Genomic DNA, 22604 nt, shown 5'->3' with positions numbered 1-22604 from the left:
CGTAGTTGGAAATTCAGTCCTCACTACGGGGGGACGGTCCGGATGGAATTTGAACCCCAGTCCTGTCATTCGAAGACAGGCGTCGCTGTTGCCTACACCACCGGAGCGCACCCAAAACAAATGAAATATTGCATTTCAGTGTAAAAAATACCATTGAAACAACTAAATAATAATTTTAATATCTTCGAAAGAATGTGATCAAAATATTTCTTATTTCAAATGTAGTACGAAACGGTCGATTGTACGCTTTAGTAAAGTTGACTCATATTGAAACAATGTACCCTTTTCCATTTTCCAGCGTTGAGAGCAAACCAAACCAGCAGCTAACCATATGAAACGCTCAAACCAACCACAAGTAACGCTTCATAGCAGCGCCATCTATCTGATACGGCTCAAACTCGCTTAGCGGATGCACGAACCACCTACACGAATCGTCATGCACAACGGCAGAACAGCTGATTTTGGTTGTATTTAAAAATATTTTCAAGTTAGTTTTTTTTAAATATGTAATTATTATTTAATAAATAAAATGCCAAAATATCTTGCATTCAAATTAAAATTATATGGTCTAAAATAATTTAAATGAAAACCATTAGGAAAAGGAGGAAATCTCGGAAACTAGCTCGTAGTTATATCAGGCAGAATATTAACTAAGATGGTGCGTAATAAACGGATGGTGCGTAATGTTTTCTAAATTAACATTATTATTAGAATTTAATTTTCAAACCGTAATATCAATCAGTCTGCTCACGAAAATGATTTTCCCATTTGCGCCACTCTACACGACTCAAAGCAAATAAATAAAATCATACTCTCGTAAACCCCGGTCGCTCATCAACAAGCTCTACTACAACAACAAAGCCAAGAGTTTGCATCATTAGGGGGGGTACGACGTACACAAGGGGGGTCGGATCTATAAGAAACATCCGATGAACATCCGAGCTACTTCTCTCCGCTCTCCTACAATGGTGAAACTATCACTGTGGTCATTCTGGTGTAACGACGACATCGACAGTAAACGAGAGGGTAGAATTCACCCCTAATGTGCCTGCTGCCCGACTAGTCGATTCGGTTTGGTCGGATACCGGACGAGACGAGCGAATAGTGTCCAGATATAAGGGTGCTTGGTGTGCGATTGTGTGCGTGTTGTAGTAAACGACACAGGCTGTTGTTGGTGGTCAACTACTCAGCATCGATCGAAAAAGCTTGTCAAAGGTGGCTAGTGGCAACTAATGCCGGTGGTTCCGGGCGTTCGGCTTTTTTCTTTGAGCTCGCGCTATACTTCTTTGCTTTTATATCTGCAAATGCATTATCCATTTTGCTATAAGTTGTAGTGAGGGTGGAAAGGTATTTAAAGATAAATCGTTCAAGACAATTGAAAGCATTCGTGTGAAATGTATTACTCAAACAGTTATTTATCTATTTTCTTCTCTTTTTAGCTCGTCAGGTAGTACGAGTATGACGTCACGCTTATGAGTCATCTACGGGGAAAGATGGTTATTAGGAAAACATGGTGATCCTCTATTTTCTAGTGAGACATCAAATGAATCTGAAACAAATTCTCGCATAAAATTACTTTTCTTGCGATAAATATTTTTTCGAAACTAAATCAAAATGCATCCATGTAATTTATTAACTATTTATGGTTGCAAGTAACGGAATGGTGACGTTCTCCAGACTGTTTACATCGACTGCCTGCTGATCGCGACATTGTGTAAAATGTGTTACACCCTTGTTGTTTTCCTCTCGTACTTAACGCTTCTCGACCATTTAGCATACAAACATCAAAAGCCATTTTTGGCCAAACACACAATCGAAACGCGTCGTGCCACAGGTGAGTGTGTGTGTTTATTATGATGGTAGTACGGGTTTTTTACGTCTTTTCGCCTTCAACCCATCTAAACGAGGAAGAGAGCTGCTAGAGCGCTCCGTAGCAGAAGAAGCAATGGACCGAGAACCGGCAAACAGCTACCGGTTCACCTTGAAAACGATTCGTGCGCGCGCGCTCCGTCCCCGGATTTTGAATGAAACTGCGACCGAAGGGGGTAAATGGAAGCGGCAAGACACCGTAAAAGCCGTGCTAAAGAACGGTGTTTCCATCTGAAGCCGATGCTCACTTTCATCGCCTTGCAACAGAGCCCGGACGATGGGTTTAGGCTGCTTCCGCAAGAGAAAATATAATAAACACCTAATAAAATGGCACTAAAACGTGGTTTATGTTTATAGCATTACATAAGCATTTTATATGGCTCTTCCCGTACATAAAGGCATTTTTAAACCGATTCCCAAAGCCCCGAGGATGGTCCCGGGATCACAACGTTCGCATACATTGGAATCGAAAATGCATTCGCCGCTCAGATGCTCCATTGGCAATGCAGGTCGGTCGGTTTGTGTCTGGGCGTTGTGTTTGCATACGAAATGTGAGCCTGCGGGATCAGACAAGCTTTATGCAGCTTTGGTGGTTTTCGATCGGAACTTTATAATCACACTAAACGCCCATCGAGCCGAACGAAGGCGTCTGTCCGTGTGCAATGGTGCGAAGCGATGGATGCTAAATATGCAAAAATGGGTCGTAACGGTAAGTGTAACTTAAAAGCGGATGAACCAGATGAGTTGGAAAGGACTTCCCAACTTAAAGGAAAACATTCAATATTAACCTCAAGAAAGAAAAGCTTGTAAAGTCGAGCTTAAAAACTTCAACAATTAAATCTTTAGCACAAAAAAGCAATCGAATCTTGGAGCGCCGAATGGCGCCAACGATTTGCATAATATTGCATTCGTTAATGCCGCTGTGGCACGACATTTTCTCCTTCGTCTTGTCCCATTGTTGGGTGTTGATGCTTTGTATAGCATTATCGAAATCTGGCCGCCTGGCAGGGGCCATGATTTATTTTTGTCAAAGTGTATATCGATTTATTATAGCGTCGAAAAACTAGAACTGCTTTACATTTTCTTTCTTTAGAATCATTTCTGAACACAAAATATTCACTCTAATACTTTAATTGATTCAAGAAGTGTTTAAGATGTCCAACAAAAAGTTACATCCATTATAATAACTAATTATTAGTTGCACTTGATGACAATACGGCACTGGACCGTCATATTCAATTGTAAATAAATAGTTGCACTTGAAACAACTGCTAAGCGAAAGTAAACGATCTGCGAACACGAACCTCCACATAAACAGAGGAGTAAGAACACGACGCAAACCTTAACAACAAGAAACGTATATTTTTGCGCTATGTTTTGATTCCGATTTCTTCCTTAGCGCCGTTAATTTTATGCTTTTTGGTCATTCTTTTCCCCCCGGATTCTTCGTATCCCAACAGCCGGAAGTTCGCACAATTCACCTATAACGTCATTTTTATGGCTTCTGGTGCTCACACACTCTGATTCTTACACCGTTTTTTGTGTATTTTTACTCAACTGATTAAAACACACTCACACACTTGTGAGTATCGAAGAAGAATAGATCGGCTAGATCTTCCTTCCAAGAAAATAAAAACAACCACGGACGAAACAAAAGGAAAGGAAGATATAAAGCCCACCCCGTTTGCTCCATCCCAAACAACCCCGCGCACGTCGTCGGAAACCACCGCCCCCCATAGCATCAGCATAGCGGATCGACGAAACCAAACCAACCCTCATCGGTACAAAAACCACTACTACCTATACACCACACCGTCTAAAGAAGGGGGTAAAACCGGTTCCGGTTCTTGAGAACCGGGCTCGACGAAAGTGAATTCCTGCCATGTCAATTGATAGGCAGCCGAAAACAAGGAAGTTGGTGTGCGCTCGCTCGAACAAAGACACGCGAACACCGAAGAGCCGCGGCATTAAAGGAATCCAAAGCACGTGATTCCCCCCCCCCCCCCCCACGGTGTGATGGGAAGGAAACGAAGGGGTTTTTTTTTGTTCCTAGCAATTAGTGCGAACATTATGGCAGGAAGTGGAACGATGCTATTTTACATCTGGATATCGATTCAGAGATCTAGAATGTTCGTCTTGGAGTTTTATTTTTGAAACATATATCGGGAACAAAGAGAGAATATAAAGTATGGTTCTACACTAATTCCGATTTTTGAGGGATTTTTTTGAGGGATTTTGGAAGGGAGGTCCAGATCGTCTTCATGATGGAACGTATGAATCAGTCGTTCAATCTTGGTATGGATGTTGCAAGCTTTGCAATCTGTATTGCATTTCCCCAGTAACTTTTCTGCACGAATAATTTCAAAAAGTTATGTTCGATAAGGCGTTCCAGATCTCGCTAATCTGGGTCCCTTCTCATTGTGAAATTCCCGGCAACGAGAAGGCAGACACACTGGCCAAAACAGGCGTCCAAAGAAGGCGCTTTTTGGAGTTCCTTCGTTTTCCACTCGGGATGAACTCGGGCGTTTCCTGTTCTCGATGTAAACCGGGCTTTCACACAACTTTGACACAACGAGTTTGACAGTGTTGGCGTTGGGTTCGGGAGTGTTTGGTTGGTTCATTCTCGAGTATAGCGAAGTCGCTCTCGCTGCTGCGGGATGGATCTTGTCGATTACACTTAGATTGGACGCTAACCGGATCGAGCTTGGAATGTCACTGCTGGACTGCACCGGAGAACACTGTACGAAGAACACTGTTTCAACAATATTTTTGTTTTGTTGCAGTCCATAGCCGGAAATCGGATGCAACCAACCACCATTGAAACAATAGATAGAGCAATTGTACCTGACCTACAACAATCACCTCTACATCATCATCGTCAGCAGCACCTATTCAAATACAACTCAGCAACAACCGAGCATGCCCGCGATAAGGCAAATAACAGGGTGGAAATGCCTTGTTAATATTTTCTATATTGCATATAGTCAACAAAAACGGTGATGACAATACGGCCGGGACAAGAAGAACTGGGACTTCAAATACCCCATACGGAACGTTATTATGTAGTGAAGACTACGTTATGCCATTAACGTAAGAAATATTGCATCAAACATGGCACACTTTCAACATGGATAAAGTCTTGGTTTTTGATGACTACAAAATTCCATAAAAACTTAGCTTTTCTGTGCCAAAATTGAGTAAAGAAACCTCTGGAAGTTGTAGTGCCAAAGGAGAAAGGAATTTTTATCTCAATTTTCAGAAATTTGTAGAAGTGAGATGTTCTGATGTTTGTTCTATTATCAGTTTATGTAGCAATACCGCACTGGCTATGGATCCGACTCCTCTTGAAGGACATCACAGGCTCTCCATAATCTTCTCAGGCTCCGTACAGAGTGGTAACATATCTCTTCAAATATTTGAGCTTGGGTATACGGGGAAACCTAATCCCTTAGGAAGATAGATGAATTTTGAACAAGCTAGAAAATGGTTTGAATATTTTTCTCTGGAAGGCTTTAGCTACTACCTTCAAAGCCGTAGGATTATATTTTACTTTGATGTAACATATGGGTGTAGAAAAGTAAAGAGGAATCATTTATAAAGTGTATATTAAACCTATTCCTGCTGAGAAGGCTTAAAATAGCTACAAAAATAATAGATCCATGAACTCTGGCACAAAGTTATATCGTCAACGACTTCTACCAGCTACAAAGGCAACAATTTGCGATAAATTCTGTCAATTAAAAATTAAAAAAAATATCCGTCAAACTATTAAGCATTCACTGATAATAAATCACCGATAAAGTATATAAAAATGAGTAATATTTAAAATAACTGCCTCCGCTGAATATTCTCTCCCACCAAGCAACATAACCTCAAACCTTAAGCCTTTAGTACGCAGCACCATACCAGCAGAAGATGTTTCTGTAGTTCGTCAAAGAAAACATGAAACTTTTCCGTTATCAATAATCATAGCACATTCAACAGGTAGCAGCAATATTGAATTTGAAGCCCTTCGTACTCGCTGCTTCCCAACATCCACTCGTTTTCCCTCTCCAACCGAACAGCCCGCCCCGTTTGTTGCAATCTGATTTTTATCATCCATCAGGATCGGAAATTTAAATTAAAATTCAATCACCCTTACCTAGGGGGCCCGAGCAACTACTACAACCCGATTCCGTGAGTAAAAGCAAACTAGGTCAACTGAGCGGGGGGCAGTGATGTTTGTAATTTTGCGTCATCATGCACCGAACGCTCACGTTGAATGATTACACATTCCCGTTTTGTGAATCCTTGCTAAGGAAGGCAACAACGAAAAAACGCAAGCGAGATAAACGAGAAAACGGTGCCCCAAAACGGTGAACCGAACGGCCAAGCAGCTGCTGTTGCCCTCCACAACATCCCGACCATGGTTCTTGGCCGGAAATCGAGACACGATTGCATTTTGTGATATGAAAAGTAGGTCACGAGCAGGTGGAGGACGCATACAACCTCCTCTGCACCCCTTCGAGTGGATTGCATCATTCGCCCACCGCAACGCTGATTAGTGCCACGCGCGCATCAAACAGGGCGGAGTCTGTTCCGTTGTGTTTGCGCGGAGAAAAGAAGCGTACAATACAGAGAGAGAGAGTACGAGCGAAAGAGAGCGCGTGGGACAGAACTTCAACCCTACCGGTGTCTGATAAGCGTGGGATGACATCGGGTTGAGCCGCATTGAGCCCTCCCGCATGCAAAAGGTCCTTGTGTTAGGTCGCTCTTTATCGCTTTTCCTATGGCAGCCGAAATGCTTCCACAAGTTCCACTAAAAACGGACAGCGTTACACACGCTGAGGAAACATGCCTAGTGTTTCCTGCATGACACTGGGGACATGCGCACCACACGGGCACAAACAGTATCAACACTCACAGACACGTAGACATGTACATAATAAATCCATTTTCGGGTCACTGTGCACAGGATGTTGTAGGAAAGCGAACTGGTAACGCATCCGTACGGCAAGGATATATTGGTTAAGGTCAAGTAAGTGCCCTTTATGCGCTCGGGTCTAGGGCACGGGATTATGGGGGTTATTTACTTCCTCAACGTGCATGTTGTTGTGTTGGAAGTGTGTTTTACAGCTAACGCACACTCTAACGCGTACACATCACGAGCTGTCAAACAAAGCGCTACTCGTGTAACGCAAGTCTTAGTGTATTGCGATAATTTTGTAGATTCGTTTTTAATGCGTTAACATGAGCAAAACTAAGCAATTAATTGATATAAAAATAAAAATCTATTTCCAAAGCAAACAATTGAAATTATAATACACTCACACTCCTCTTCAAGAATCCTTAAAATCGACATCAATTACTAGCTTAAATAGCCCCAAAAATCAAATCAGAATACGGTCGATACTTTCACTACAGGGCCGAGCCAACAAAAGGGCTCGATGACGCACAAAACCTTCTACTAGGTCAACGTAAAAATTCGGAACAGCGAAAGGATGGTAATGCTCCCCAACTTCGGCCAGCACAAAATTCATCCCTATACACGCGTACGGCCCGTCGAACGGCAAAGGAGCGAACGCCCAGACGAAGGACGCAACGGGAAGAAAAAGCGTACAGCGGGTAACGTCGCTGACCTACTTTCGCCAGTTTCGGTTAGCAACAAAGAGGCACATTCTGGTCCGTTTCGATACCGAATGCTACTACGTACCACGCGCACCCCACCACACCACCATCGCCGCCACCGTCCACTTTTCGGAGAGAAAATCAAACAGTCTTTTCCACAAGGGTGTGACAGAGAACGAATCCCTCTGTATGTATGTATGTATGTATGTACACCCGGCCCGGAGTAGCTTCCACGCAGGACCATTTCCATGGCAGCCAAGCCCGAGTGCTCTAAAACCATACGACCGTACCCCGCCAAGTATTTAGTAAAATGGCTCGGCAATGTGCTCGTGTTTGTGATGGGAAAATCTCACAGACACACGTACAAACAGAAAGCGCAACATAGAACAAATCAGGAGGTCAGGAGCAAGAGCTAGAGCGACTGGTACGAAAAGTCCCATCCCACCCAGAGACTCAAGGACCGTATGGTGTGTGTCAAGTTCAACGTTGGTGTATTGAGGTTAGGGTTTTGGGTACACTGCCACTAGGGCAAGGTTTGTTTGCGCTCGCTAGGGCATGGCACAGCTTCACTACTCCACCCACTCAGTCCTCACCTTCACCCTCCACCTGCACGCGAGCCTTCGAAAAAAGGACACGCACAGGGCAGGGAATCGCTTTTTCCGCGGCTTGTATCGATCGCGCACCGTACCGGGGGGTGAAGGTGAGCACACGTTACATAGTGTGTGCATATGAACGCGCTCAGCTCTACCTGCTGGGGGCCGCTGCTGGCCGAACCGTTGCTGGAGCAGTTCTATTTATGGAAAATGAAACGATTCCAACGCACACCACCCGTCACTGACCGGAAGTTTTATTACAATAAATATGGGTGAATTTTCACATGCTGCCTGGGGTTTTCGGAAGGTTTCGTTGGAAAATTTGTTGTGCCCCAAAAAAGCAACTCCAGCTCGCACTTGCCGCTGGGACGGGAATTGATTTTCCAGCGTTTCGTTTGTATAGATTCGTGTTGGACGTAATTTACTCGTTGGAGTTGGGATTTTCACTGTTTTATGTTCGTTTGACCTAGCCAAACTACCAAAGCTGAAAATACCCCTATTAATAAATGCTACACACATACTGCTATGAAAATGTATTTCATGTTTAGGGTCTGTTATAAATTTAATTTCCTTAAGCTCTCGTAGTAATTGAATAAATAGTCGTCGGCAGCAATCGACGCTGGCCGTGAAGTAAGCTGAAGGACACAAACGTTAATATCACATGTTTTTTACGGTTTAAAACCTTTTTTACATTTGGTAGCCCATACCGCAAATATAATATAAATGTTTTAAGGAATGCTTTTGCATAAAAGTCACATTTCAGTTGTCTTTTTCTTCTAATGAACCTTGAAAACGAATAAATCGAAATCCACAAAATACGTTACCTTGCGTTAGCAATCGTTATTTTCGAAATTACACCGCAACGGCCATTACAGATAATCTGATGCAGGAATAGAGCACTTCCTCGACAAGATATCCAATGTTTTAACTTAAGTTCGACGTTAGGTACTTTCATGGTAGACGAATATTTCAAACGCAGACTGCAGTTCGTATCAAAACTACGTCACACAGGAAAACTTAGACCATCAAAATGGTTTACATTCCACTTCCTTACCTACAGTTCTAAAAACTACTAATACGGTGTGTCACGTGAATAACACTTTGGTAAACATTAACAGGACCTTGTATTTGACAATAAATCATTATCATGACAGATTAAAGTACCAAGTTTATTTTCCAAAGGAGTCCCACCCTTTAAAACTAGCTTAAATCACACACACTGTAATAAGTTCGAAGATCTTAAAAATGGCATTATTAATTTAAAAAAAAAACGGCGGACAGTCGCATTCGCTGTCGATCCTAGGAAACGGCTAATTAGAAAGTTCATATAATACACACAATAAAAAAAGGATCAGAAAAAAACTGTTCACTTACCATCGGAATCCTCCCCATAGCTACCACCGTCCTCCTCCGGGATCTTGATCTCGATCTCCTCGGTTAGGTGTGCCGCGTCGTTATTGACCGACATGGCGGACATAACGACGCCGGCAGCACCGGTCCCGGTACCGGTAAGCCCTCCACCACTACTACCGACGGTCGCAACCGCAACGGCCGTCGTCGCGGTAGTGGAGGTACTACCGATCGAGCACGAGGACAGAGGAACCGTAGATACGCCGGACGAGGACGACGACGAACACGCTGCGGACGATGACGATGACGAGGGTGTCGAGTTGGAGGAGCAAGATGTGGACGAGGCTGGTGATCGTGTCGTTACCGCCAGCACGCAGGGCGTCGGAGCAACGACGGCCAGCGGTAGTATGGATTCCTCCGAAACGATCGTAATACTGGACGAGGAGCTGGGCTGCTGCTGACGATGATGCGGATGTGCTGCCGAGTGTAAGGGATCACTGCCACAGTTGAGAAGTGTCCCATCGGCACCAACCATCGTGACGACGTGTTCTTCCACCTCATCCACCACACCATCGGCAGTGCAGGAGGTGGTGGTGGCGCCGGCAAGGCTGCTAAGAAGTGTGTCCTCTTCCGTTGCCGTTACCACACGACCCTCGATCACGGACTCTACCACGTCGTCGGGTGTGAGTGCGATCAGCGTGGCCGTCGTGGCCGCTGTCGACGTGGTGGTGGTGATTGGATCTTGGCCGAGCAGAAGGTCGGAAACGCCGCTGGAGCTAGACTGAACTAGCAGGGCGGATCCGTGATTCGTGCCGGGCACGATCACGTTCGTGGAGGAACTTGGCTGATGGTGTTGCGTCTGTACGTGATGCACCTGATGATGCGTCTGTTGATGGTGATGGTGATGAAGATGGTTGTGATGGCTGTGGTGCTGCGACTGATGATGACTATGTTCGTGCTGCAGATGGTGCTGTTGCTGTTGCATCGCATGATGCATTCCACCCGTGCCACCCATCGGTCCGGTGACGGTGATTATTTTGGTAGCTACTGTTGTCAAATTGGACGTTACGTGGTGTAACGCTTGTTGGGAATGTGGCTGATGGTGCAGCTGCTGTTGCTGCTGCAGATGCTGGTGCTGATGACCGTGAAAGTTCGCGCTGTGATGACTGTTCGGGAGCATCAGGTCTTGCTGCTGCACAACCACATCGTACAGATTGGCCGCGGACGACGATGCTGACGCCGAGGACGCAGTGGATGATGTCGACGTCGAGGAAGAGGCCACACCCGGACCGGACGTCGGTGAGGTGGAAAGCATTATACCACCACCGACACTACCGTTTGCGTACACAATGTTCGAGGACGTTTTGGGCGAGGACGAACTAGCCGTTGAGGTGGCTTCCTCGTGCATCTCGAACAACGCGCTTTACTGGGGGAGTTTGGTATTTAAAATATTGATTTGTTTAATTTTCTTCTCTGTTTTCGTTTACATGTACATCAACACACACACGCGCACACGCACACTTTTTACATTGACTTTTGCGATATTGGTGAGACACTTTTGTGCATTTCTTTCTGCAGGAACAGCTTGATCGTATCGACTAGGACTTTTAGATGGAAAAATGAAATCGAAATTAGCATTTTGCAGGCACTCTCGTAACGGCATCACAGAAATAAACTCTAGAACCACTAACACTTCCTTCGAAAAAGCCGTATTTCAATATCAACCGCCCTTGACTGCACTTGGCGTTAGAATGTGGCGCACACCTGGGAAATTGAAGAATTTGAGGCCAATAATTAGGACACTCGTGTACGTCAGCAAAACAGATATGCCGAGCGTTTGCATTCGTTTTCCATCCCAGCTATCCACCGTCCCACATTTTTACAATGCAACTCACTCTGTAACTAAATCCTTCCACAACCAGGACAAAATCAACCAATATGCCACCCTTTTGCTGGTGCTTCCTTTCGCTCACTGCACTTCTATATCGTGTGGGGGACCTGATTTACAAAACCCAACACAACCGTTGGCCACTTCCAGTGCAAGCGCGCACACACAGCCACACAAACACACAAACACACCGAATGAAAATCGGAGGAAGCCTCGTTTACAACCCGGGGACCTAGAAAATGAGGAGCCTGAACTAGATCGTCGAATGACCATATTACAACCACACACACACTCTTTCACAACGCTCTCTCTCTCTCTCTTTCTCGTCGGATGCTGTGTGGAGCAGGGATCATTTGGGCCCCAATTGGGCCACGGTCAGCGTGCAGCAGTTGCACTACACAGCCGGTGTGTGCACTTTACTGCAACGCATTACACACACACGCACAATGGTAACGGGACGAAAGGACGCGTGGCACACCATACTGCGCAAGTATATAGTTCAAGGTCGTAAGCGATCAACGTCTCCTCCTGGATGCATTGTTGCACCACATCACCACCAACACTGTTACTTTTTTTGGGGGAAAAAGATGCACCAAAAGCACAGCATAACAGATGTAACGATCGAACGCGTTACAATCTTAGTAACGCGTTATCTCCCTCTCTCTCTCTGTCTCCCTTACACGCACTCCTTAACAGTAACGTGTAAACCGATGCGTAGCACGTGCCGATATGATACAGATTACACATAAAACGGTGAGTGCAACTACCAATGCGCATTATCACTGTGTACACTATAAAACTAGCTTCTTACCATTTTTACGTATTTTACGTTGAAAAAGCTTTCATACGAAGCAGAAAGCGACGGTACGATTTTAAACACATTGTTGCTGATTTTCTTTTTCACGCGCACACACTTATCTAGCTATATGTTACACTTTTTAACACTTTTTGGCTGCACAAAATAAAAGGTAATGAAAGAAAAAGATAACACATTAGTATTTCGAATAACAGGTGCTTAAATCACTACATACAACCAATATAAAGCAAATTTTCCTTTTGAACCGTATCGATGTAACACTTTACAAATCATGTGCCTTTTTGGACACATGAAACTCGTAAGCCCTCGTGCAACATTTGGAGAAAAACGGTACACTACCCAAGCTTTTGTTGGTAACTGATAAAAAAAAACTTCAATTTTTCTCACTGCTTTCTCACTTCAGTGCTGCTCACTCTCATCGCACGGTGTCTTCCTTTCGAGAAATGACACATTGAAACAGTGACCTACACTAAGCGTCCGCTCATGCTACTAACCCGTGTAGGTGGGGATGGGAAATCTAAACACTGCTATGTTACATGTACCACGGAACCATTTCATTACACACTCCTCCACACATACGCACACGTCCTGTTTGCGTGTGTGTGTGTATTATCGTGATAAAAGTGAACTGATAAAATGGTAACAAAACGGCGAGCAAACAACACCGCCTTTTATCTCACTTGTCAAAATCTGTCACCTTACTATTTACACACACGCACAAGCACGCGTTACATGGCGTTACCGCCGGACGTGCCTACTATGATTCGTTCCATAGCATTCGGCTTTGTAAACACCTTCTTGGTCGATATTTTTCTTCACTGTTTTAAATTTTTTGGGAACTATTAATTAGAAAAAAAGGCTTTTGTAACCTTTTCGTAATATTTTCGCACACACGCACACCCACACACACAGGGGCACCAGCTCCCGTACGCACGCAAAGAAGCAACACCACCAACAGGAACGTCGGTACAAATTCGTCTGGCGCTGTTTCGGTTCCGTGTGCTTGCACAGCCTGGAATCACGGGCAGCAGCACCAGCAGCCCGCGATGTTGTTGAGGTGGAAACAGGATAACCTCGGGAAAACCCGAAAGGAAAACACGAAACAAATGTGTGGCGCGCGCGAAGGTTGTCCGGCCTGTTCACCAACACCCCCGTGGAGGGCAAGGTTGGGGCCATCCTTGGTCAAATAGTAGCAGCAGCAAGAACAACGAAAAAGCACATGCTTTTTACTCCACACAAACACAAGCCCACTCGTGTTCTTACACACCAGTACGCAATCCCACCGAAGCTAGAGCTTAAAAGCCTTCCAGGAATTGGATCGCAAGCTGCAGGGATGTTATGTAGCCAGACGGATGTAACAGAAGCAAAAACAACGGATGTCGTGCAGCAGAACAACAAAAAACACACTTCTTCTCCGAAGCATCGGCACACGGGAACGTTTAGCGCGTGCGCCCACTCACACACTTATCTTGCTTCAACACATCAACCCGTCTCTTTCGCTCACGTGCAGCATAGAAAGGAATGAGGCTAGAAAACACTCATTTTTCACACACGCGGTGGAACAGCACACAAGTGCTCTCAGTACACACTGTGTGAGGAGCATCGTGTATACTGCACGATTTACATACACTTGCGCGCACACACACATACACACGCAAGGGGTTTCGGGATCACCACGGGAATATGTAGGTCTTTAGGCCAGGGAGCATATTTCGCATTCTCGCGCAGCTGTATGTGTCGTAATCCATCCTCCCCACACACACACACACACACTCACTCACAAACACTTGCATTTTCACACGCCAGCCTGCTGCGATCGTCCGGGGGTGGGTTTAGTGTATCACACACGCGAGAGGGTGTATATGCGATGAAAATAAAAACAAAAACCGGATTCCTTCCCCACCTGCTGGGGGAGCTGGGGAAGCTGGATTCTCCAATTCTCATCTCATGGTTTTCACTTTCTTGTTTTGCCCGGGGAGATGGATGTGTGAATTATATTACGCTGGTGACAAATTGCACTGCACTTGGGATGCATCACTGTTCAATAACGAACGGTTTTTTGCTTGTGTGTAAGAGAGCGATTTTTTTTTTTCACTGATTACAACACTCGGGTGAATTAGAAAGGCATAACGTCTCACAAACACACACATAGACATTCGGTGCGCAGTTCTAATCATGATTCTTCGATGGGAATAAAATACTTTTATATGGCGCGGTTTCGCAGCAAAACAGCCCGAGCTCATTCATCAGCAGCATCATCTGTGCGCGACACGAGGAAGTATTTTTGCTGTCGAGCATCACACAGTCACCGAACGGGCAACCCCCCTTCTGTCCATATTACGCATTCGTTATTGAACTTCACACTTGAACGTGTACAACGGACACGGGTGGTAGAAGAAGCGGTGAGGGGAGGGAGGAGAGAGACCTCCCATAATATAAACAACGTTGGGGTTTGCCGTGAGCGCGGTCTGTGCTGTGATTTCCGCATCTATAAGCCCCGTAACACTAAACCACTAGCACAAACACAAACGCGCGCGCGCGGCACACAAAAAGTCGCGCCAGAACAGAAGGAAGCGGTACAGTTCAATCGTAGTAATCCGCGCTCTAATGTTTGCTCACAGATTCACTAAACAGCAACCCCCACCACCCGGGGACTATGTATGAATGTGTGCGCGGATGCTTTTTTTTCTTTCCTTCTTCTTGATTGTGTGTGAGTTTCTCGGGTGGTTTCTTCGATGATTGCGAAAAGGTCCCACGTTTTTGTGCCAAATCTTCTTCCCGTTGGTTGGGCGCCTGTTGCTGTGCGTACTACATCATCCGTTCTGCTATAGTTTTGTTGACAGAGCGAGAGAATGAGAGAGAGCGAGAGAGCGAGACTGTGTGGTCCGGTAGCCAGACGTCGTGGTGAGAAATTGAACCATTTTTTAACACACAGCTTCTCATGGACCATTTCGAAGATATTCTACACTCTACACACGTACACCGCAGAGTTACACTGTTCATCACTAATATCAAACGCCAAATTAAAATTGCAATTAAAGCACATCTCTAAACATAGATCTTTTTGCAACGATGTGTGTTACGATCTGGCGATGTCATATTCGTTTACCGCTTTTGCTCTTCTTAGACGAAAAAATGTCAAATCGATCAAAAGCAAATGTCACCGAGATAAATAAACCACTGCAGTAGTAAGTAGCTCTACCACGGGCATGATACGGAAGTAGGATTCCCTTTTTTTATTCACCACTTTTTCGCATCGCATCAATCCCCACCGTCACACACACTTTCAATGCAACGGCAAACAAAAGAAATCCGCAAAATGATGATGATGAAAAGGCAGGCCGGCCGTGAAAAGAACAGATAGCAGCTTGAGGGATGCACAAAACTTTTTCGGTGGGTTGGCTTTCGTCGAATATCTAGTTAGCGCCGAACTTTCGCTCTCTTTTGTGCGTTGCCACTAGTACGTGTTGTTGCTGCTGCTGCTGCTGCTGCTTCTTTGGTTTGAGTGTTGTTAGACGGGGTTTTTGTTGTTCTCCGTGATACCTTTGTGCTTTGCTTACTATACTTGCAAGGTACTGAACACATGATGTGCAGAAACACATACAAACACACATGCCCATATTCTCACTTTCTTCGCAAACGCATATTCTAAGCAAACGCACCTAAAGCTAATTATTTATCGTAAGAAGGAACAAACAAAATAGCACACGCATACGCACACACACACGCGCACGTACGCTCCGCACGGTTGGAGCCCCGAACGGCAGAAAGGAGATGATGGTACACGTTTGTTTCACGGTCGCGCACTGACACATACTGACGATGGATTCTAAAATATTTAGATATTTTTTAGAACGCGCCAACTACCGGTTACCACCGCACGCCGCACACTTCTCCCGCTCCCCTTCTTGCTCATCGTACACTCTGTACTGTACGTATACGGTCGGTCCAGCCGCTGCGGATTCGAGAGACGTGTGCTTCGTAAGGGCAGTGCGGCGCGCAGAAAGATCGCCACACATTTTGCCGGCCAACCCATACTCGCGCACACAACCCGGTGCCGGTTGGTTTCTCATACTGTTGTTCGCAAAAAGGGGAGAGATTTCGCATCACTCGCAATGGGACGATGGTGAGACTGTGGTGGTCGGTAAATACAGTGATGGATGGCAAAAGATGGCAGCCAAAGTGAATAGATTTTTTACTATTGTAATTATAATACTTATGCATTAGCTGCTCATAATCCCTGGCATAACGAGCCTTTTTATTAGGATTATGTTTTGATTTTTAAATGTGCGAAATCGGCAATTTTTATTATTTATTTATTGAACCTTTGGCGGCAAACAATATAAAGGTAAAAGAGCAAAAATGTGGGGCGATTCAGTGGAAGAGGCATCAGTGGCGCCGATCTTCTCGAGTTTTAATCCTATTCATATTGTTTTCCCTTTTTCATATAAAAAATAGTATAAAAAATTGTATTGAAATAATGTTTCTGCAAGACCGATTCGCAAAGATGCTCTTAACTCGGTGCTCTTTAGAATGTGACAAAGATTATTTTTAACAAGTCTTCTAATTAAATTTTCGTTCTTTCGGCCCTCCAGTTATAAACAGTTTACAAATTGTTAAAAAGAAAAATTTTCCACCGTTCGTAACGCGGGCCACGTGTTCAGCACTGTAGCTCCACACGCATACATATTTCCACACTAAATGCGAAACGGGAAGCGATGTGTCGCATACGGCAAAACAACAGCAAAAAAATCTATCAAGGCCCACAACCAGCAGTACATTATAAGAAAACAATAAAAAAAAACTAAAACGCAACAAACCGCGCGCTCACACACTTGCGTATCCGTCGTCGCCGTCGTTGCACAAAAGATATATCTCGCTCACCCTTCCGCACATGCTATCTCATTCTGTTACCATCAGCTTAGCGGAAACTCCTCGACGCACGTGTTGCCTTTGTGTTGGTGCGTAGTGCGTTTCACCCCATCCCTTTGTACACTTTTCCCCATTTACCCACCCCATCCCTTTACTCACACACACACACGCACGCAAGCAACCACCCCAGACAAGCAGGAAGAAGTGGAACATAAGGTGTGTGCGCCTGGTGCGGAACGCAAAACGCTAAGAACGTTTCGAATACAAGGAACGCTTGCTTGGATGTGTTGGTAACTGGGAAAGGTATGTAATGGGGTGGTTTTTTCCCATGAGGAGAGGGTTGAATGAATGCGCAACACAAGTTATTGAAAATTAGGTAAAGGGGAATCTTTTTGCTCCCGTTTTTTCTCCTTCCGTTCCAACACTTACTTCGATCAATTGTTATTACATGATCACACTGCGATCATACGTGTTTACAAGCGTGTGCGATTATGCTACTCCCGGTCGGCCCAACCGAATAACTAACGTTTGATTTGAGCTGCCTTTAGCTTTATCGCACTGCGCAAACGTAGACAGGCCAGTTTTCTAATCAGAGAGTACAGTACCAATTGGTCCCCCTGAAAAAAAAAAAACACTAAGCCGCGATAAAAAAGGGTGAAACTGCATTTGACCAACATTTGGAAATGCACGTCCCACAAAACTCCACCCCACATCCCACAAGTTTGGGTAAGTGAGCGCGATAACGGAAATAAAGCAAATATAGTCCACTCACGCACACACACATGACCAGAATCGGTGTTTTGGTATAGAAGTAGTAGATGTTTTACATGGAAACCTGCTCTGCCATTGGTAAAACAGAACACCCCTAAGTCGGTGGGTTGGTGATGGGGTGGGGTGGGGTGGGGGGGATAAACGGGAGTAGGATTGCGAAAGAATCGCAAAACACCGGCGAGAAGAAATCATTTTGCACAAAAAGTCGCCCGCACACACGCACACAGTTTTCCTTTGTGTAAGTGCGCCGTCTAAAGCATGCCTAATATCAAAGCAAGCATTGGCGGGGATGTTTTTATTCGCTGGGGCGAGAACGAGAGCGCCACCAGCTTACTGCAAAAGGGAAGAAGGAAGAAGGAACAGGAGGAGAAGGGATGGTTGGTTAGAAGAATCATTTCGCGACCCTCTTTGATGGCGCCTGGCTGCATGTTCCCCGCAAGGAAGGGGAGCATGGGCCGACTGGAGTCATGGGAGGAGAAGGAGGGATGATGTTTTTGTTGTACTTTACACGTTCACGCCGAATATACACGGATGTGTTGAAAGCGAAACACTCAATACCAGTGAACCACATCTCGCTATCTCTCACTTTCATTTCCCGGTTGTTTTTTTTTCCTGTAGTGGTGGTCAATCGGACTGTTCTACGTAATAATTTTCTACGTCCGTAGCGAAGGGGGTTGAAAGTTTGGAGGGATGAAAGCAATAGCGAAAACAAGAGAATTTGCTGAGTGAGAGAGCGAGTGAGTGCGTGTAATAGTGAGAGTGAAAGAATTTAGGAGCACAAAAGAGTACACCCCGCGCGAGCTGGTGCTGCTCCACCGAAACATACTGACACACATAATCTTGATCTTGGGTCCCGCCAATGTTTCACTGTTCACTGTCACTGTCAATGGGATGGAGCGCCTATTCCTGGAACATGCAAGGGGAGTGTTACAGAGTGTGATAGCGAGTGGGAAATAGAGAGGGACAGTGAGAGAGTGAGAAAATGAGGGGAGAAGAACGCGTGTGCTTTTCATTACTTCACTGCACGAAAAGTTCATGGAATGCGAAGCGAAAGGGAAAGCCTTTTTCTGTAATTTGTGGAGTAGGGAAAGCGGGAGGGAAAGTAGGGGCAGACGGTAATTAGTAAAACTTCTCCAAAAACTTACCGAAATGTTTATTTATGCTCGACGGTGCTCCACGCGCGGTGTACGATCGGCAAAGATTAGATCGCTCCACTTTCTTCAGTGCCATATCGGGGGAGGTTAATGATCGGAGTTTGTGAATTTGGTTTTCGCAACACAATCAAGCCGCCTTTTTGTGTTCGTGTGTTGGAGTTAGTGGAGGTTGAGGTAATGTACGAGGATCGTCTTTCAGTGTGACTGATAACAGTCAGTTTTGGGATTGATGCCGAGTATTGGGGCCGAGAATGGTTATGAATGAAGCAAGTAATCAGTTATAATTTTCTTTGGCACCATTTCACGGGCAGATACAGTGTTTTCCAGGTGAAGAACACGTGATTATTTGTCCCGTGCTGTGCTTTCGAGGGTTTTACAAAGGGAGACAGAGAGAAAAAACTAAATGACCGGTTAAATGGCTTCAATGTATTTCACAGCACCAGATTAACGTCACATTTTTCTGTAAAAGACGTAAGTAGAAAAAACAAACGAATTTGATTAATTAAGGGATAGTTACTTTACCTTTGAGGATCCTAACATTATAGCACTGCTTTGGCTATGGCGATGGTGTTGAAGTGTGAAAGGTTCAGCCACAGGCCCTTCTTGTGACTTTATTTGAGTCGCTATTGGACGCTGATGGAAACTCTGGACGGCAAGCAGTAAGTCCTGCATTCCTAGGAAGAAGTTCGTTTGTAGGTTTAATTTAAAATTTAAATTAAAAACATGCTTACACGGTATAAAAAAATAGTCTTCTTATTTAAGGGAAAATATTTTTTTATTGAGCTAAACATTTGTCCACATTTCTTGACCATTGTGCGTGAAACAAAGTCTGCACGGTGGACAGTCCATTGGTCATTATTCGGTCCGCATTCATGAGCTCAACTGGATTTTCTTTTTTTAACATTTATTCTTTACAATAATTATTATCTTTTATTTTCGCACCCGACGCAGTGATTACAAAACCCTACATTGCTCTTTTTCTTAAGAAAATATAAATTTTATTACACCCAGTCTATTTGTTTGCAAAACTTTGTAGTGATGTGTAGTGTTTGTATAGCTTTCATAACGAAAAAATCGAAAACGAAACAAATAAAATAAAACAAATAATGCACGTTTCAACTGTTACGAACATCGGTCGAGCCCCAACTGATACAAGTTTCCTAACACAAAAAAAAAAGAAGTACGCAATCGACATCACGCGCCTAGCTTACGCCTGCTGCTTAGCAGCTTCGATCATGTTGCGCGAAATGATCAACCGCTGGATCTGCGACGTACCCTCGTAGATCTGGTAAATCTTTGCATCACGCATCAGCTTCTCCACCGGATACTCACTGTTGAACCCATTTCCACCGAACACCTGTACCGCATCGGTAGCGATCTTGTTCGCAATATCGGACGCATAGCACTTCGCAATCGACGCGTAGTAACTATTCCGCCTTCCCTGATCAACTTCCCAGGCCGATTTCATCGTGATGAGTCGTGCCGTCTCGACACCGATCGCCATATCGGCGAGCATGAATGAAACGGCCTGATGGGCAGCAATCGGTACGCCGAACGTTTTACGCTCGAGCGCATACTTTAGTGCTTCGTCTAGGCAACGCTGTGCCAATCCGACGGCACCGGCCGCTACTGGGGGTCGCGTCTTATCGAACGTTCCCATTGCAATCTTAAAACCGGCACCTTCACCTACCAGCACGTTCTCCTTCGGTACGCGCACATCCTCGAACGTAATGCCACGCGTATCGGAAGCACGTTGGCCCATGTTCTGTTCTTTACGGCCCGGAGTTAGACCGGGTGTGTCTCGCTCGACGATGAAGCCAGTGAAAGCTTTCGAGGCGGGGCACTTAGGATCGGGATTGGTACGGGCGAGAACGAAATACCAGTTCGCTACGCCACCGTTCGTGATCCACATCTTCTGTCCGTTCAGGATGTACTCGTCGCCCTTCTTTTCAGCACGCGTTCTTACACCGTTAACGTCCGAACCGGCACCCGGTTCCGTTACGCAGTAGGCAGCGACGAGTGGTTCCTCAAGGAGGCGGCCAAGGTATTTTTTCTGCTGCTCCTTATTGCCGGCAATGATGACGGGTGTTTGCTAATGGAAGAAAAGATAGGATTCCATTAGAAAATAACTCCCACAAGGAGAACCGATTAATATAAGCAACATACTCCCAAACCGCTAGCCTCGATTGCAGTCATAATACCGGTACAACCGTACGCAAACTGTTCCGCAACGAGACAGCTCGTTACGATCGACATTTCCGTTCCACCTGAAAAGAACAAGAAAAGGACCATTTTTTGTGTGTCTGAAACAGCCCGAACAACACTCAAAATTCTTACCAATTTCGGCCGGAATGTGGCTATTGGTAAGCCCAAGCTCCCACGCCTTCTTGATGATGGCCCACGGATATTCGCCGGTCTTATCATGATGGGCCGCAACCGGAATGATCTCCTCCCGGACAAACTTCTTCGTAAGATCGACAATTTCGCGCTGTTCGTCGCTCAGCGCAAAAGACGGTCCGGTCGGGGAAACGTCTAGCTCGGGGGCAGCCTTCGAGGAGAGGGCACGGCATACCGCGGGACGGACGGCCAACTTCATAAACTGGAAGAACAAACAACAACAAAAAAAGAAATAATCGTTAGAAATCTTGATAGAGTGGAACCAATCATCGTATGGTTGTGGGTTTCGAATCGACAAAAAAAGGTAAACATAAACATAGTTCTCATTTGTTTTGATTTTGCAAAAATAAAGAATTGGCACACTTGTTGCGGCCGGCAGCCTTTGGGTAGGAGCCGAAGCAGGCCCATGTAGAGTGGCTTATTTCCTTATCAACGTTTCCCTTCCTATCTTCACGGGTGGCACTGGGGATAGGAAACGTACCTTGATCACAAGACCACAACAGTTCCCTTCCAACCCGGGATAGATAAGACTACGTTTTTAACCGGTTTTTATCAAATTTTAAAGCACATCAATGAACCCGCTTCTGGCTTAGCCCAAAATCCCTTAACCAGCTCGTTCGTCCTAATATGTAGGCTTGAATGCATTTCATATACCTCTTTACTCTATTTACACCTTTCACCGGGGTGCAATGGAAGTCGTTTGCCTTCCGGTTTCGGCACCTACTTTTCAAGCACCCCGATTACCCCGGGAAATCGTATCACCGATAAGAGCCGCACGCTCCAACAATGATGACTCGCGATTATGAGATGAAGTAGATGGATGGGACGCTGTAAACGGTACAGTGCGGGACGGGGAAGTAGCATTCCAAAGTCCACCGCGAGTCGCGAGTCTTGAATTTCGCCACTATATCGCTTGGCGGTGATCAAAGGTCGCGAAAGAGTGGCGACCAGTTGGCAGTATGCGAAAACGCAGTACGTGGAGCAAAACTGTTTAACCCCGCTCATTCTACACTTACCTGGGACAGTGCCATTGCCATCGTTTGTAGGAGGTCTCAATCGGTTAAACTGTGACACTGTAGCGCAACTTACACGACCGAACCGTTTCTGATCACTTTTATTTAATAACTTAAACAGCGCGACGATACAACAGCACCAGCAGCAGTACCAGCGGTTGTGCTGAATTGTGACAGTAGGATGTAATCTGTGGGTGGTTGTGTGCGTGTGGTATTCCCTAGCAACAATTTGAGCGATTCGGTTCATCCGGGTCGGTTCATTTGAGGAATGAA

At 45.2% G+C, this 22604-nt stretch overlaps 5 protein-coding genes across 6 annotated transcripts in view; 2 read left to right on the top strand and 3 right to left on the bottom strand.

The window, feature by feature from the left end:
• LOC126561497 (nuclear hormone receptor FTZ-F1-like) overlaps positions 1-10827 on the bottom strand; it is a 102555-nt gene extending 91728 nt beyond the window's left edge. For both annotated transcript variants that reach the window (XM_050217677.1, XM_050217678.1), the window contains exon 1: positions 9444-10827. In XM_050217677.1, coding sequence (XP_050073634.1) covers positions 9444-10827 — 1384 coding nt within the window. The remainder of the gene's footprint in view (positions 1-9443) is intronic.
• LOC126563457 (uncharacterized) overlaps positions 1-22604 on the top strand; it is a 420587-nt gene that overhangs the window by 270275 nt on the left and 127708 nt on the right. The window lies entirely within an intron of this gene.
• Positions 1-22604, top strand: part of LOC126561112 (gamma-soluble NSF attachment protein) — a 487575-nt gene that overhangs the window by 371334 nt on the left and 93637 nt on the right. The gene's annotated exons all lie outside the window — the stretch shown is intronic.
• Positions 1-22604, bottom strand: part of LOC126565954 (EEF1A lysine methyltransferase 2) — a 176464-nt gene that overhangs the window by 129224 nt on the left and 24636 nt on the right. The gene's annotated exons all lie outside the window — the stretch shown is intronic.
• LOC126562333 (probable medium-chain specific acyl-CoA dehydrogenase, mitochondrial) lies at positions 20129-22365 on the bottom strand. The gene is made up of 4 exons (XM_050218799.1): positions 22335-22365; positions 21259-21520; positions 21088-21188; positions 20129-21013 (listed from the first exon to the last, which is right to left on the bottom strand). The coding sequence occupies exons 1-4, from the start codon at positions 22353-22355 to the stop codon at positions 20129-20131; spliced, it is 1269 nt and encodes a 422-aa protein (XP_050074756.1). The 5' UTR covers positions 22356-22365.

The sequence above is a fragment of the Anopheles maculipalpis genome, chromosome 3RL (assembly GCF_943734695.1).
Source record: "Anopheles maculipalpis chromosome 3RL, idAnoMacuDA_375_x, whole genome shotgun sequence".
In the NCBI taxonomy this organism is placed as follows: domain Eukaryota; kingdom Metazoa; phylum Arthropoda; class Insecta; order Diptera; family Culicidae; genus Anopheles; species Anopheles maculipalpis.
This window is presented reverse-complemented; position numbering and strand designations above follow the sequence as displayed.